The 16,356-nt window shown below is 47.8% G+C and overlaps 1 protein-coding gene across 3 annotated transcripts in view; it reads right to left on the bottom strand.

Moving 5' to 3' along the window:
- Positions 1 to 16,356, bottom strand: part of LOC149984734 (intermembrane lipid transfer protein VPS13B-like) — a 283,030-nt gene that overhangs the window by 162,118 nt on the left and 104,556 nt on the right. For all 3 annotated transcript variants that reach the window (XM_090215719.1, XM_090215714.1, XM_090215713.1), the window contains exons 9-10: positions 8,085 to 8,796; positions 6,897 to 7,034 (exon numbers count right to left, since the gene is read on the bottom strand). In XM_090215719.1, coding sequence (XP_090071845.1) covers positions 6,897 to 7,034; positions 8,085 to 8,796 — 850 coding nt within the window. The remainder of the gene's footprint in view (positions 1 to 6,896; positions 7,035 to 8,084; positions 8,797 to 16,356) is intronic.

The raw sequence follows: 16,356 nt of genomic DNA, 5'->3' as shown, positions 1-16,356 counted from the left end.
GGGGTGAACAGGCAGTGGCTCGGGTGGTTGATGTCCTTGATGATCTTTATGGCCTTCCTGTGACATCGGGTGGTGTAGGTGTCCTGGAGGGCAGGTAGTTTGCCCCCGGTGATGCGTTGTGCAGACCTCACTACCCTCTGGAGAGCCTTACGGTTGAGGGCGGTGCAGTTGCCATACCAGGCGGTGATACAGCCCGCCAGGATGCTCTCGATTGTGCATCTGTAGAAGTTTGTGAGTGCTTTTGGTGACAAGCCGAATTTCTTCAGCCTCCTGAGGTTGAAGAGGCGCTGCTGCGCCTTCTTCACGATGCTGTCTGTGTGAGTGGACCAATTCAGTTTGTCTGTGATGTGTATGCCGAGGAACTTAAAACTTGCTACCCTCTCCACTACTGTTCCATCGATGTGGATAGGGGGGTGTTCCCTCTGCTGTTTCCTGAAGTCCACAATCATCTCCTTAGTTTTGTTGACGTTGAGTGTGAGGTTGTTTTCCTGACACCACACTCCGAGGGCCCTCACCTCCTCCCTGTAGGCCGTCTCATCGTTGTTGGTAATCAAGCCTACCACTGTTGTGTCGTCCGCAAACTTGATGATTGAGTTGGAGGCGTGCGTGGCCACGCAGTCGTGGGTGAACAGGGAGTACAGGAGAGGGCTCAGAACGCAACCTTGTGGGGCCCCAGTGTTGAGGATCAGCGGGGAGGAGATGTTGTTGCCTACCCTCACCACCTGGGGGCGGCCCGTCAGGAAGTCCAGTACCCAGTTGCACAGGGCGGGGTCGAGACCCAGGGTCTCGAGCTTGATGACGAGCTTGGAGGGTACTATGGTGTTGAATGCCGAGCTGTAGTCGATGAACAGCATTCTCACATCGGTATTCCTCTTGTCCAGATGGGTTAGGGCAGTGTGCAGTGTGGTTGAGATTGCATCGTCTGTGGACCTATTTGGGCGGTAAGCAAATTGGAGTGGGTCTAGGGTGTCAGGTAGGGTGGAGGTGGTATGGTCCTTGACTAGTCTCTCAAAGCACTTCATGATGACGGATGTGAGTGCTACGGGGCGGTAGTCATTTAGCTCAGTTACCTTAGCTTTCTTGGGAACAGGAACAATGGTGGCCCTCTTGAAGCATGTGGGAACAGCAGACTGGTATAGGGATTGATTGAATATGTCCGTAAACACACCGGCCAGCTGGTCTGCGCATGCTCTGAGGGCGCGGCTGGGGATGCCATCTGGGCCTGCAGCCTTGCGAGGGTTAACACGTTTAAATGTCTTACTCACCTCGGCTGCAGTGAAGGAGAGACCGCATGTTTTCGTTGCAGGCCGTGTCAGTGGCACTGTATTGTCCTCAAAGCGGGCAAAAAAGTTATTTAGTCTGCCTGGGAGCAAGACATCCTGGTCCGTGACTGGGCTGGGTTTCTTCCTGTAGTCCGTGATTGACTGTAGACCCTGCCACATGCCTCTTGTGTCTGAGCCGTTGAATTGAGATTCTACTTTGTCTCTGTACTGGCGCTTAGCTTGTTTGATAGCCTTGCGGAGGGAATAGCTGCACTGTTTGTATTCGGTCATGTTACCAGACACCTTGCCCTGATTAAAAGCAGTGGTTCGTGCTTTCAGTTTCACACGAATGCTGCCATCAATCCACGGTTTCTGGTTAGGGAATGTTTTAATCGTTGCTATGGGAACGACATCTTCAACGCACGTTCTAATGAACTCGCACACCGAATCAGCGTATTCGTCAATGTTGTTATCTGACGCAATACGAAACATCTCCCAGTCCACGTGATGGAAGCAGTCTTGGAGTGTGGAGTCAGCTTGGTCGGACCAGCGTTGGACAGACCTCAGCGTGGGAGCCTCTTGTTTTAGTTTCTGTCTGTAGGCAGGGATCAACAAAATGGAGTCGTGGTCAGCTTTTCCGAAAGGGGGGCGGGGCAGGGCCTTATATGCGTCGCGGAAGTTAGAGTAACAATGGTCCAAGGTCTTTCCTCCCCTGGTTGCGCAATCGATATGCTGATAAAATTTGGGGAGTCTTGTTTTCAGATTAGCCTTGTTAAAATCCCCAGCTACAATGAATGCAGCCTCCGGATAAATTGTTTCCAGTTTGCAGAGAGTTAAATAAAGTTCGTTCAGAGCCATCGATGTGTCTGCTTGGGGGGGGATATATACGGCTGTGATTATAATCGAAGAGAATTCTCTTGGTAGATAATGCGGTCTACATTTGATTGTGAGGAATTCTAAATCAGGTGAACAGAAGGATTTGAGTTCCTGTATGTTTCTTTCATCGCACCATGTCACGTTAGTCATAAGGCATACGCCCCCGCCCCTCTTTTTACCAGAAAGATGTTTTTTCCTGTCTGCGCGATGTGTGGAGAAACCTGTTGGCTGCACCGCTTCGGATAGCGTCTCTCCAGTAAGCCACGTTTCCGTGAAGCAAAGAACGTTACAGTCTCTGATGTCCCTCTGGAATGCTACCCTTGCTCGGATTTCATCAACCTTGTTGTCAAGAGACTGGACATTGGCAAGAAGAATGCTAGGGAGTGGTGCGCGCTGTGCCCGTCTCCGGAGTCTGACCAGAAGACCGCCTCGTTTCCCTCTCTTTCGGAGTCGTTTTTTTGGGTCGCTGCATAGGATCCACTCCGTTGTCCTGTTTGTAAGGCAGAACACAGGATCCGCGTCGCGAAAAACATATTCTTGGTCGTACTGATGGTGAGTTGATACTATACAGACCTCCATCACTAGATACAATACAGACCTCCATCACTAGATACAGACCTCCATCACTAGATACAGACCTCCATCACTAGATACAATACAGACCTCCATCACTAGATACTATACAGACCTCCATCACTAGATAGAATACAGACCTCCATCACTAGATACAATACAGACCTCCATCACTAGATACAATACAGACCTCCATCACTAGATACAGACCTCCATCACTAGATACAGACCTCCATCACTAGATACAGACCTCCATCACCAGATACAGACCTCCATCACTAGATACAATACAGACCTCCATCACTAGATACAGACCTACATCACTAGATACTATACAGACCCCCATCACTAGATACAATACAGACCTCCATCACTAGATACAGACCTCCATCACTAGATACAATACAGACCTCCATCACTAGATACAGACCTCCATCACTAGATACAATACAGACCTCCATCACTAGATACAGACCTCCATCACTAGATACAGACCTCCATCACTAGATACAGACCTCCATCACTAGATACTATACAGACCTCCATCACTAGATACAGACCTCCATCACTAGATACAATACAGACCTCCATCAATAGATACTATACAGACCTCCATCACTAGATACAGACCTCCATCACTAGATACAGACCTCCATCACTAGATACAATACAGACCTCCATCACCAGATACAGACCTCCATCACTAGATATAATACAGACCTCCATCACTAGATACAGACCTCCATCACTAGATACAATACAGACCTCCATCACTAGATACAGACCTCCATCACTAGATATAATACAGACCTCCATCACCAGATACAGACCTTCATCACTAGATACAATACAGACCTCCATCACTAGATACAGACAGACCTCTATCACTAGATACAATACAGACCTCCATCACTAGATACAGACAGACCTCTATCACTAGATACAATACAGACCTCCATCACTAGATACAGACCTCCATCACTAGATACAATACAGACCTCCATCACTAGATACAGACCTCCATCACCAGATACAGACCTCCATCACTAGATACGATACAGAACTCCATCACCAGATACAATACAGACCTCCATCACTAGATACAGACAGACCTCTATCACTAGATACAATACAGACCTCCATCACTAGATACAGACCTCCATCACTAGATACAGACCTCCATCACTAGATACAGACCTCCATCACTAGATACAATACAGACCTCCATCACTAGATACAGACCTCCATCACTAGATACAATACAGACCTCCATCACTAGATACAGACCTCCATCACTAGATACAGACCTCCATCACTAGATACAGACCTCCATCACTAGATACAGACCTCCATCACTAGATACAGACCTCCATCACTAGATACAGACCTCCATCACTAGATACAATACAGACCTCCATCACTAGATACAGACCTCCATCACTAGATACAGACCTCCATCACCAGATACAGACCTCCATCACTAGATACGATACAGAACTCCATCACCAGATACAATACAGACCTCCATCACTAGATACAGACAGACCTCTATCACTAGATACAATACAGACCTCCATCACTAGATACAGACCTCCATCACTAGATACAATACAGACCTCCATCACTAGATACAGACCTCCATCACCAGATACAGACCTCCATCACTAGATACAATACAGACCTCCATCACTATATACAGACAGACCTCTATCACTAGATACAATACAGACCTCCATCACTAGATACAGACCTCCATCACTAGATACAATACATACCTCCATCACTAGTTACAGACCTCCATCACTAGATACAATACAGACCTCCATCACTAGATACAATACAGACCTCTATCACTAGATACAATACAGACCTCCATCACTAGATACAGACCTCCATCACTAGATACAATACAGACCTCCATCACTAGATACAGACCTACAGACCTACATCACTAGATACAGACCTACATCACTAGATACGATATAGACCTCCATCACTAGATACGATATAGACCTCCATCACTAGATACAGACCTCCATCACTAGATACAGACCTCCATCACTAGATACAATACAGACCTCCATCACTAGATACAGACCTCCATCACTAGATACAGACCTCCATCACTAGATACAGACCTCCATCACTAGATACAGACCTCCATCACTAGATAATATACAGACCTCCATCACTAGATACAGACCTCCATCACTAGATACAGACCTCCATCACTAGATACAGACCTCCATCACTAGATACAGACCTACATCACTAGATACAGACCTCCATCACTAGATACAATACAGACCTACATCACTAGATACAGACCTTCATCACTAGATACAATACAGACCTACATCACTAGATACAGACCTCCATCACTAGATACAATACAGACCTCCATCACTAGATACAGACCTCCATCACTAGATAATATACAGACCTCCATCACTAGATACAGACCTCCATCACTAGATACAGACCTACATCACTAGATACAGACCTCCATCACTAGATACAGACCTCCATCACTAGATACAGACCTCCATCACTAGATACAGACCTCCATCACTAGATACAGACCTACATCACTAGATACAGACCTCCATCACTAGATACAATACAGACCTCCATCACTAGATACAGACCTCCATCACTAGATAATATACAGACCTCCATCACTAGATACAGACCTACATCACTAGATACAGACCTCCATCACTAGATACAATACAGACCTACATCACTAGATACAGACCTTCATCACTAGATACAATACAGACCTACATCACTAGATACAGACCTCCATCACTAGATACAATACAGACCTACATCACTAGATACAGACCTCCATCACTAGATACAGACCTCCATCACTAGATACAGACCTCCATCACTAGATACAGACCTCCATCACTAGATACAGACCTCCATCACTAGATACAGACCTACATCACTAGATACAGACCTCCATCACTAGATACAATACAGACCTCCATCACTAGATACAGACCTCCATCACTAGATAATATACAGACCTCCATCACTAGATACAGACCTCCATCACTAGATACAGACCTACATCACTAGATACAGACCTCCATCACTAGATACAATACAGACCTACATCACTAGATACAGACCTTCATCACTAGATACAATACAGACCTACATCACTAGATACAGACCTCCATCACTAGATACAATACAGACCTACATCACTAGATACAGACCTCCATCACTAGATACAGACCTCCATCACTAGATACAGACCTCCATCACTAGATACTATACAGATTTGACTATACTATACATATTTTATGTGAATTCAACCTTTATCTAATTTGCTGATCTTATATTCAGTAGTTCTTTTCGACTGTATGTAATGAAACCTAAGATGACCTGGGGTACTAATGTAAGAAATAACACGTAAAAAAACAAAAAACTGCATAGTTTCCTAGGAACGCGAAGCGAGGCGGCCATCTCTGTCGGCGCCGGAAATCATTGTCCAAGAACATCAACTGAGAATCAGCTGTATGAATCAAGGTTAGAGGACATGACAGAAATACGCTCAGCACAGACAGGATGTGAACTGACAGGGTTTGTACGCTCGTGTGTGTGTGTGTGTGTGTGTGTGTGTGTGTGTGGTGTGTGTGTAGTGTGGGAGAGACATCCCACAGAGAGACATCCCACAGAGAGACATCCCATCCCACAGAGAGACATCCCACAGAGAGACATCCCATCCCACAGAGAGATATCCCAGAGAGAGACATCACACTGAGAGATATCCTACAGAGAGACATCCCACATAGAGACATCCCATCCCACAGAGAGACATCCCACAGAGAGACATCCCATCCCACATAGAGACATCCCACAGAGAGACATTCCAGAGAGACATCCCAGAGAGACATCCCATCCCCCAGAGAGACATCTCAGAGAGACATCCCACAGAGAGACATTCCCCAGCGGTCAACATCTCCCCTGACAGGAGCTGAGAACTGAAGCTTTGAACCTGAGACTGACTGTGTGTAGAGTGTGTGTACTGTAGAGTGTGTGTACTGTAGGGTGTGTGTACTGTAGGGTGTACTGTAGGGTGTACTGTAGGGTGTGTGTAGAGTGTGTGTATTGTAGGGTATACTGTAGGGTGTGTGTAGGGTGTGTGTAGAGTGTGTGAGTCCTCACCTGGTCCACTGAGGAAGTCTCTGATCTGCAGACAGGCCAGAGGAGGGGGAACACCTGTCTGACTGTCAGACTCTCCTGATACTGTCTGGACCCACAACACACTGTAGTCTAATACCTCTGGGAGAGACTTCCCTGGATCTGGAGAGGGGAGGGTGGGGGGGGGGGAGAGGGGGAGGGGAGAGGAGGGGGGAGAGGGAGGTGGGGAGGGGAGAGGGGAGAGGAGGGGAGGAGGGGAGGGGAGAGGGGGGAGAGGGAGGAGAGGAGGGGGGAGGGGAGAGGAGGGGGGAGGGGGGGGAGAGGGAGGAGAGGAGGGGGGAGGGGAGGGAGAGGGAGGAGGGGGAGGGGAGGGAGAGGGAGGAGGGAAGGGGGGAGGGGGGGAGAGGGAGAGGGAGGAGGGGGGAGGGGAGGGAGAGGGAGGAGGGAGAGGGAGGAGTAGAGGGAGATGGAGGAGGGAGAGGGAGGAGAGGAGGGAGAGGGAGGAGAGGAGGGGGGAGGAGAGTAGAGGAGGGGGGAGGAGGGGGGGGGGAGGAGAGGAGGGAGGAGGGGGGGGGGAGAGGAGAGGGGAGGGAGGGAGATGAGATTTTGTAAATGATTGAGACACATCAAGATCTACAGCAGATGAAGTCTCCCTCCACTCACCCAGACACTTATAGTCAGAGGAGACTCCCCTCAGAGACACATCAAGATCTACAGCAGATGAAGTCTCCCTCCACTCACCCAGACACTTATAGTCAGAGGAGACTCCCCTCAGAGACACATCAAGATCTACAGCAGATGAAGTCTCCCTCCACTCACCCAGACACTTATAGTCAGAGGAGACTCCCCTCAGAGACACATCAAGATCTACAGCAGATGAAGTCTCCCTCCACTCACCCAGACACTTATAGTCAGAGGAGACTCCCCTCAGAGACACATCAAGATCTACAGCAGATGAAGTCTCCCTCCACTCACCCAGACACTTATAGTCAGAGGAGACTCCCCTCAGAGACACATCAAGATCTACAGCAGAGTGAAGTCTCCCTCCACTCACCCAGACACTTATAGTCAGAGGAGACTCCCCTCAGAGACACATCAAGATCTACAGCAGAGTGAAGTCTCCCTCCACTCACCCAGACACTTATAGTCAGAGGAGACTCCCCTCAGAGACACATCAAGATCTACAGCAGAGTGAAGTCTCCCTCCACTCACCCAGACACTTATAGTCAGAGGAGACTCCCCTCAGAGACACATCGAACACAGACACGTCCATCCTCTGTTTACGGTGGTGACAGCTGAGCAGGGCCGACGGCTGGACCACCTGAAGGTACAGTAGAGGCTCCAGGACCCGGTCTCCAGCCCCTCTCCTCCCAGGCTGCCTCACGATGGTGACCCCCAGGGCCTGGCGGGCCGAGGAGCGGCTGGGGGCGGGCAGGGAGTCCAGGGAGAGGAGGGAACCGCGGGGCTCCTGGGGAACGGTGTTACTGTTCAGGAGGTCCTCTGCTGTCAGGCCTGACAGAGGGACCAGGGTAGGAGGGCCTGGGTTGGGGGAGGAGGAGGAGGTAGGGATGGTGTCTGGCTGGTTCAGGGCACTCTTCCCTGTCGGCCCGTCTCCATCCTTCTTCTCCGGCGAGGCGGGGGGGGTCTTGGCTAGAGTGGAGCAGGCGTAGGTCATGAGAGAGAGTTTACTCGCGGTCAGGAAGACGTCGAAGGGGACGAAGGAGAGGTTCTTGACGACGGTGGACTTCCTGGAGGGTCTGGCGATGCGGTGGTGGGAGCCTCCACTCTGCTGCTCCATCTGGACGATACGGATCCTGGCGCTGTCGCTGCCGAACCCACTGTCCTGGACGCCGCTGCGACTGGACGATGAGTCCACACCGCAAGGCCCCGCCGAGGAACTACACTGCTGCTCCCCACGATGCACCTGGAGGGGGGACGGAGACAGACAGAATTCTGCTAAAATATCCTCCGTGTACAACGTAGAACACCAAATGATGCATGCAGATCACAATTAGGATGATACCCACTAATTATCAAAATCCAGAAAAGAGCTGTTAAATTCTACAACCACCTAAAAGGAAGAGATTCCCAAACCTTCCATAACAAAGCCATCACCTACAGAGAGATGAACCTGGAGAAGAGTCCCCTAAGCATGCTGGTCCTGGGGCTCTGTTCACAAACACAAACACACCCTACAGAGCCCCAGGACAACAGCACAATTAGACCCAACCAAATCATGAGAAAACAAAAAGATAATTACTTGACACATTGGAAAGAATTAACAAAACAACTGAGCAAACTAGATTGCTATTTGGCCCTAAACAGAGAGTACACAGTGGTAGAATACCTGACCACTGTGACTGACCCTAAACAGAGAGTACACAGCGGCAGAATACCTGACCACTGTGACTGACCCAAACTTAAGGAAAGCTTTGACTATGTACAGACTCAGTGAGCATAGCCTTGCTATTGAGAAAGGCCGCCGTAGGCAGACATGGCTCTCAAGAGAAGACAGGCTAGGCTATGTGCTCACTGCCCACAAAATGAGGTGGAAACTGAGCTGCACTTCCTAACCTCCTGCCCAATGTATGACCATATTAGAGACACATATTTCCCTCAGATTACACAGATCCACAAAGAATTCGAAAACAAATCCAATTTTGAAAAACTCTCATATCTACTGGGTGAAATTCCACAGTGTGCCATCACAGCAGCAAGATGTGTGACCTGTTGCCGCGAGAAAAGGGCAACCAGTGAAGAACACACACCATTGTAAATACAACCCATATTTATGCTTATTTATTTTATCTTGTGTCCTTTAACCATTTGTACATTGTTAAAACACTGTATATATATATAATATGACATTTGTAATGTCTTTACTGTTTTGAAACCTCTGTATGTGTAATGTTTACTGTTAATTTTTGTTGTTTTTCACTTTATATATTCACTTTGTATGTTGTCTACCTCACTTGCTTTGGCAATGTTAACACATGTTTCCCATGCCAATAAAGCCCTTGAATTGACAGACAGACAGGCAGACAGACAGACAGACAGACAGACAGACAGACAGACTCACTGGAGAAGATATACCTACTCAGGTAGACAGACAGGCAGGCAGGCAAACAGACAGAGACACAGACAGACAGACAGACAGTTGAAATACAGAGGACAGTCAACACATGTAGGGATCTGATGAAGACATAAACATGACAATTCAATAACAATTATAGTGGATTTAATAAATAGTTTATAACACAAAAACATGTTTTCTGCATCGTTAAGCAACGCCGTGATATCACAGAACCGATCCGACCAAACGGAGAGGCTCTTCGTTAAGCAATATTAAACTCTCTGTGGGGATAGAAGTGGAGACGGCTGCCATGACAGAGGACCGGAAACCAATGAGAATAAGTCCCGAGCTTCTATGTCTTGGGCTTAATACACATCATCCAGACAGGACATCTTTACCAATCAGTCACATGGTTAGGAAGTGGGCTTTGGTTCCCAGGAGACACAAAGAAAGACAGATGAATGTTACCAACAAAATCATCTATCAGGGACACCTGGTAGACCTGCTTCAGCCACTACAGTGTCACGATGCACACGAAGAGACCAGGAAGCCGTACTCAACGCCCACGAAGAGACCAGGAAGCTGTACGCAACGCCCACGAAGAGACCAGGAAGCCGTACTCAACGTACACGAAGAGACCAGGAAGCTGTACTCAACGCACACGAAGAGACCAGGAAGCTGTACTCAACGCCCACGAAGAGACCAGGAAGCTGTACTCAACACCCACGAAGAGACCAGGAAGCTGTACTCAACACCCACGAAGAGACCAGGAAGCTGTACTCAACACCCACGTAGAGACCAGGAAGCTGTACTCAACGCCCACGTAGAGACCAGGAAGCTGTACTCAACGTTTGGTACAAATCACTCGCTTGTTATCCGACAGAACTAAAGACGCAGTAGATGTCTTGAATTCAAGTCTTTCAGGTGTGACATGACTATACTGCCAGGTTTAGAGCAGTCTCCCTGAGACTTCTCTGATGTCATTCTATACTGCCAGGTTTAATAACATGGCAGTCTCCCTGAGACTTCTCTGATGTCATTCTATACTGCCAGGTTTAATAACATGGCAGTCTCCCTGAGACTTCTCTGATGTCATTCTATACTGCCAGGTTTAATAACATGGCAGTCTCCCTGAGACTTCTCTGATGTCCTCTATACTGCCAGGTTTAATAACATGGCAGTCTCCCTGAGACTTCTCTGATGTCCTCTATACTGCCAGGTTTAATAACATGGCAGTCTCCCTGAGACGTCTCTGATGTCCTCTATACTGCCAGGTTTAATAACATGGCAGTCTCCCTGAGACTTCTCTGATGTCCTCTATAATGCCAGGTTTAATAACATGGCAGTCTCCCTGAGACGTCTCTGATGTCCTCTATACTGCCAGGTTTAATAACATGGTCTCCATCACATCTCCCTATCTGATGCTAGGTAATGATATTGGTAGAGAGTTCCCTATCTGATGCTAGTTAATGATGTTGGTAGAGAGTTCCCTATCTGATGCTAGTTAATGATGTTGGTAGAGAGTTCCCTATCTGATGCTAGTTAATGATATTGGTAGAGAGTTCCCTATCTGATGCTAGGTAATGATGTTGGTAGAGAGTTCCCTATCTGATGCTAGGTAATGATATTGGTAGAGAGTTCCCTATCTGATGCTAGTTAATGATGTTGGTAGAGAGTTCCCTATCTGATGCTAGGTAATGATATTGGTAGAGAGTTCCCTATCTGATGCTAGTTAATGATGTTGGTAGAGAGTTCCCTATCTGATGCTAGGTAATGATATTGGTAGAGAGTTCCCTATCTGATGCTAGTTAATGATGTTGGTAGAGAGTTCCCTATCTGATGCTAGGTAATGATATTGGTAGAGAGTTCCCAGTACGTGAACATGAGGATTAATCCATAAAAGAATCACCTGTCCTACCTCGTCTCCCTTTCCCCATCTGACCAACCTGCACAGGTTCCTATTACCCCCCCCCCCCCCCCTTTCCCTCACTCTTTCTTTGTCTGTCTACCCTCCCTCTCTCCCTCAGCCTGTTCTCTCAGCAATATTTCAGTCTCTTACTCCCTCCCCCTCCCTCCTCCCTCCCTCCCTCTCTCTCCTCCTCCTCCTGTTCTCTTAGCTCTCTCTCTCTCTCCCTCCCTCTCCCTCCCTCCCTCTCCTCAGCCTGTTCTCTCAGCTCCCTCCCTCCCTCCCTCCCTCCCTCCCTCCCTCCCTCCCTCCCTCCTCCCTCCCTCCCTCTCTCTCTCTCCTCTCCTCCTCCTGTTCTCTCAGCTCCCTCTCTCTCTCTCTCTCTCTCCCTCCCTCCCTCCTCTCTCCCCTCCTCCTGTTCTCTCTCCCTCCCTCCCTCTCTCTCCCTCCTCCTGCTCTCTCAGCTGTCTCTGTCTCTCCCACTACATCCAGTGTTCCTCCTTCCCGAGAGTTAAATGTACAGTATATTACGTCAGAACAGGAGATGGTGTTTCAGTCCTCTAGTCATACAGCGAACCCAGTGACACAGCTTTAAACACAACGCCTGATTTATGACATATATCCTAAACAGTGTCATCAAAGGCCAAAAAAACAAGATCCTTATAAAACACAGGGTTCAAGGGCTTCTAATACAGTCCCCTGTGCCAAAACCTCTCTCCCTCCCTTCCCTCTCCCCCCTCTCTCCCTCCCTTCCCTCTCTCCTCTCCAACTAATGAGGAGAGGATGTGCTCTCTGTCTGTGTTTTCTGCAGAAACGTAACATTTTCCAGGCATTTCAATAGAGGTAGTAAGGACCACTAGACAATCTGCTCCGTGTGTATTGTGTCGGGGGGAACTTGGAATTGGTGAAGGTATCTGGAGAACGCAAACATCCACAACATCCAGCTCCTCGTCGGGAACGGAAGAGGACAAATAAGTGTCTTCAGTCTCTTACTCCCTCCCCTCCCTCCTCCCTCCCTCCCTCCCTCCCTCTCCTCCTCCTCCTGTTCTCTTAGCTCTCTCTCTCTCTCCCTCCCTCTCCCTCCCTCCCTCTCCTCAGCCTGTTCTCTCAGCTCCCTCCCCCCCTCTCTCCTTCCCCCCCCTCTCTCTCTCTCCCCCTCGCTCCCTCCCCCCCTCCCTCCCCTCTCTCTCTCCCCCCTCCCTCTCCCCTCCCTCCCCTCTCTCTCTCCCCCCTCCCTCTCCCCTCCCTCCCCTCTCGCTCTCTCCCCCCTCCCTCTCTCTCTCTCCCCCCCCATCCCCCCTCCCTCTCCCCCTCGCACCCTCTCTCTCTCTCTCCCTCCCCCCTCTCTCACCCTCCCCCCCTCTCTCTCTCCCCCCTCCCTCTCTCTCCCCCTCCCTCTCCCAAACTCTCTCCCTCCCTCTCTCCCTCCCCCTCCCCCTCTCTCTCTCCCCCTCCCTCTCTCTCTCTCCCCCTCCCCCCTCCCTCTCCCTCCACTATCTCTCTCCATCCCCCCTCTCCCTCTCAGAGTAACAGGGTTCACAACCCAATCTACTCTGCTCCTCACCAATCCAGCCAAGAGACCACTTCCTAAACTACTACTTTTTCTAAATATAGATAGATGCACATAGAGGTTATAGACTGACTCGTATTACAAGAAAGCCTTTTCCTGGAAACAAATCAACTTCACTTAAGTACTTCAGGAATCAGCAAACAAAGGAATCAGCTAACAAAGGAATCAGCTAACAAAGGAATCAGCTAACAAAGGAATCAGCTAACAAAGGAATCAGCTAACAAAGGAATCCGCTAACAAAGGAATCAGCTAACAAAGGAATCAGCTAACAAAGGAATCAGCTAACAAAGGAATCAGCTAACAAAGGAATCAGCTAACAAAGGAATCAGCAAACAAAGGAATCAGCTAACAAAGGAATCAGCTAACAAAGGAATCAGCTAACAAAGGAATCAGCTAACAAAGGATCCAGCTAACAAAGGAATCAGCAAACAAAGGAATCAGCAAACAAATGAATCAGCTAACAAAGGAATCAGCTAACAAAGGAATCAGCTAACAAAGGATCAGCTAACAAAGGAATCAGCTAACAAAGGAATCAGCTAACAAAGTTTAGACGGCAAGACAGAAAAAATGGAGGGAAACATAACAAAAGAAAACTTGAACGCAGGAAGTCAGAAACCACCCATAGTACTGCCTGCTTCACTCTGTCAGACCACCCATAGTACTGCCTGCTTCACTCTGTCACACCACCCATAGTACTGCCTGCTTCACTCTGCCACACCACTCATAGTACTGTCTGCTTCACTCTGTCACACCACCCATAGTACTGTCTGCTTCACTCTGTCACACCACCCATAGTACTGTCTGCTTGACTCAGTCACACCACCCATAGTACTGTCTGCTTGACTCAGTCACACCACCCATAGTACTGTCTGCTTCACTCTGCCACACCACCCATAGTACTGTCTGCTTCTCTCTGTCTCCTAGACAGTCACACACCACCCATAGTACTGCCTGCATCACTCTGTCTCCTAGACAGTCACACACCACCCATAGTACTGTCTGCTTCACTCTGTCACACCACCCATAGTACTGCCTGCTTCACTCTGTCTCCTAGACAGTCACACACCCACCCATAGTACTGCCTGCTTCACTCTGTCACACCACCCATAGTACTGCCTGCTTCACTCTGTCTCCTAGACAGTCACACACCACCCATAGTACTGCCTGCTTCACTCTGTCACACCACCCATAGTACTGCCTGCTTCACTCTGTCTCCTAGACAGTCACACACCACCCATAGTACTGCCTGCTTCACTCTGTCTCCTAGACAGTCACACACCACCCATAGTACTGTCTGCTTCACTCTGTCTCCTAGACAGTCACACACCACCCATAGTACTGTCTGCTTCACTCTGTCGCACCACCCATAGTACTGTCTGCTTCACTCTGTCACACCACCCATAGTACTGCATGCTTCACTCTGTCTCCTAGACAGTCACACACCACCCATAGTACTGCCTGCTTCACTCTGTCACACCACCCATAGTACTGCCTGCTTCACTCTGTCTCCTAGACAGTCACACACCACCCATAGTACTGCCTGCTTCACTCTGTTACACCACCCATAGTACTGCCTACTTCACTCTGTCTCATAGACAGTCACACACCACCCATAGTACTGTCTGCTTCACTCTGTCACACCACCCATAGTACTGTCTGCTTCACTCTGTCACACCACCCATAGTACTGCATGCTTCACTCTGTCACACCACCCATAGTACTGCATGCTTCACTCTGTCTCCTAGACAGTCACACACCACCCATAGTACTGCCTGCTTCACTCTGTCACACCACCCATAGTACTGCCTGCTTTACTCTGTCTCCTAGACAGTCACACACCACCCATAGTACTGTCTGCTTCACTCTGTCACACCACCCATAGTACTGCCTGCTTCACTCTGTATATGACTAAAAACTGTTGACAGGGCTGACTAAAAACAGTGTTGACAGGACTGAATAAAAACAGTGTTGACAGGACTGACTAAAAACAGTGTTGACAGGACTGAATAATAACAGTGTTGACATGACTGACTAAAAACAGTGTTGACAGTACTGAATAAAAACAGTGTTGACAGTACTGAATAAAAACAGTGTTGACATGACTGACTAAAAACAGTATTGACAGTACTGAATAAAAACAGCGTTGACAGTACTGAATAAAAACAATGTTGACAGGACTGAATAAAAACAGGGTTGACAGAACTGACTAAAACAGTGTTGACAGTACTGACTAAAAACAGTGTTGACAGTACTGACTAAAAACAGTGATGACAGGACTGAATAATAACAGTGTTGACAGTACTGAAAAATAACAGTGTTGACAGTACTGAAAAATAACAGTGTTGACAGTACTGAATAAAACAGTGTTGACAGTACTGAATAAAAACAGTGTTGACTAAAAACAGTGTTGACAGTACTGAGTAAAAACAGTGTTGACTAAAAACAGTGTTGACAGTACTGAATAAAAACAATGTTGACTAAAAACAGTGTTGACAGTACTGAATAAAAACAGTGTTGACATTACTGACTAAACACAGTGTTGACAGGACTTAATAAAAACAGTGTTGACAGTACTGAATAAAAACAGTGTTGACAGTACTGAATAAAAACTGTGTTGACAGTACTGAATAAAAACAGTGTTGACAGTACTGACTAAAAACAGTGATGACAGGACTGAATAATAACAGTGTTGACAGTACTGAATAAAACAGTGTTGACAGAACTGAATAAAAACAGTGTTGACAGTACTGAATAAAAACAGTGTTGACAGTACTGAATAAAAACAGTATTGACAGTACTGAATAAAAACAGTGCTGACAGTACTGAATAAAAACAGTGCTGACAGTACTGAATAAAAACAGTGTTGACAGTACTGAATAAAAACAATGTTGACAGGACTGAATAAAAACAGGGTTGACAGAACTGACTAAAAACA

The sequence above is a fragment of the Oncorhynchus mykiss genome, chromosome 2, assembly GCF_057628025.1.
Source record: "Oncorhynchus mykiss isolate SJ-2025 chromosome 2, ASM5762802v1, whole genome shotgun sequence".
NCBI classification, from domain to species: domain Eukaryota; kingdom Metazoa; phylum Chordata; class Actinopteri; order Salmoniformes; family Salmonidae; genus Oncorhynchus; species Oncorhynchus mykiss.
The sequence above is the reverse complement of the archived record's forward strand: the minus strand, read 5'-3'. Positions and strand labels throughout refer to the sequence as shown.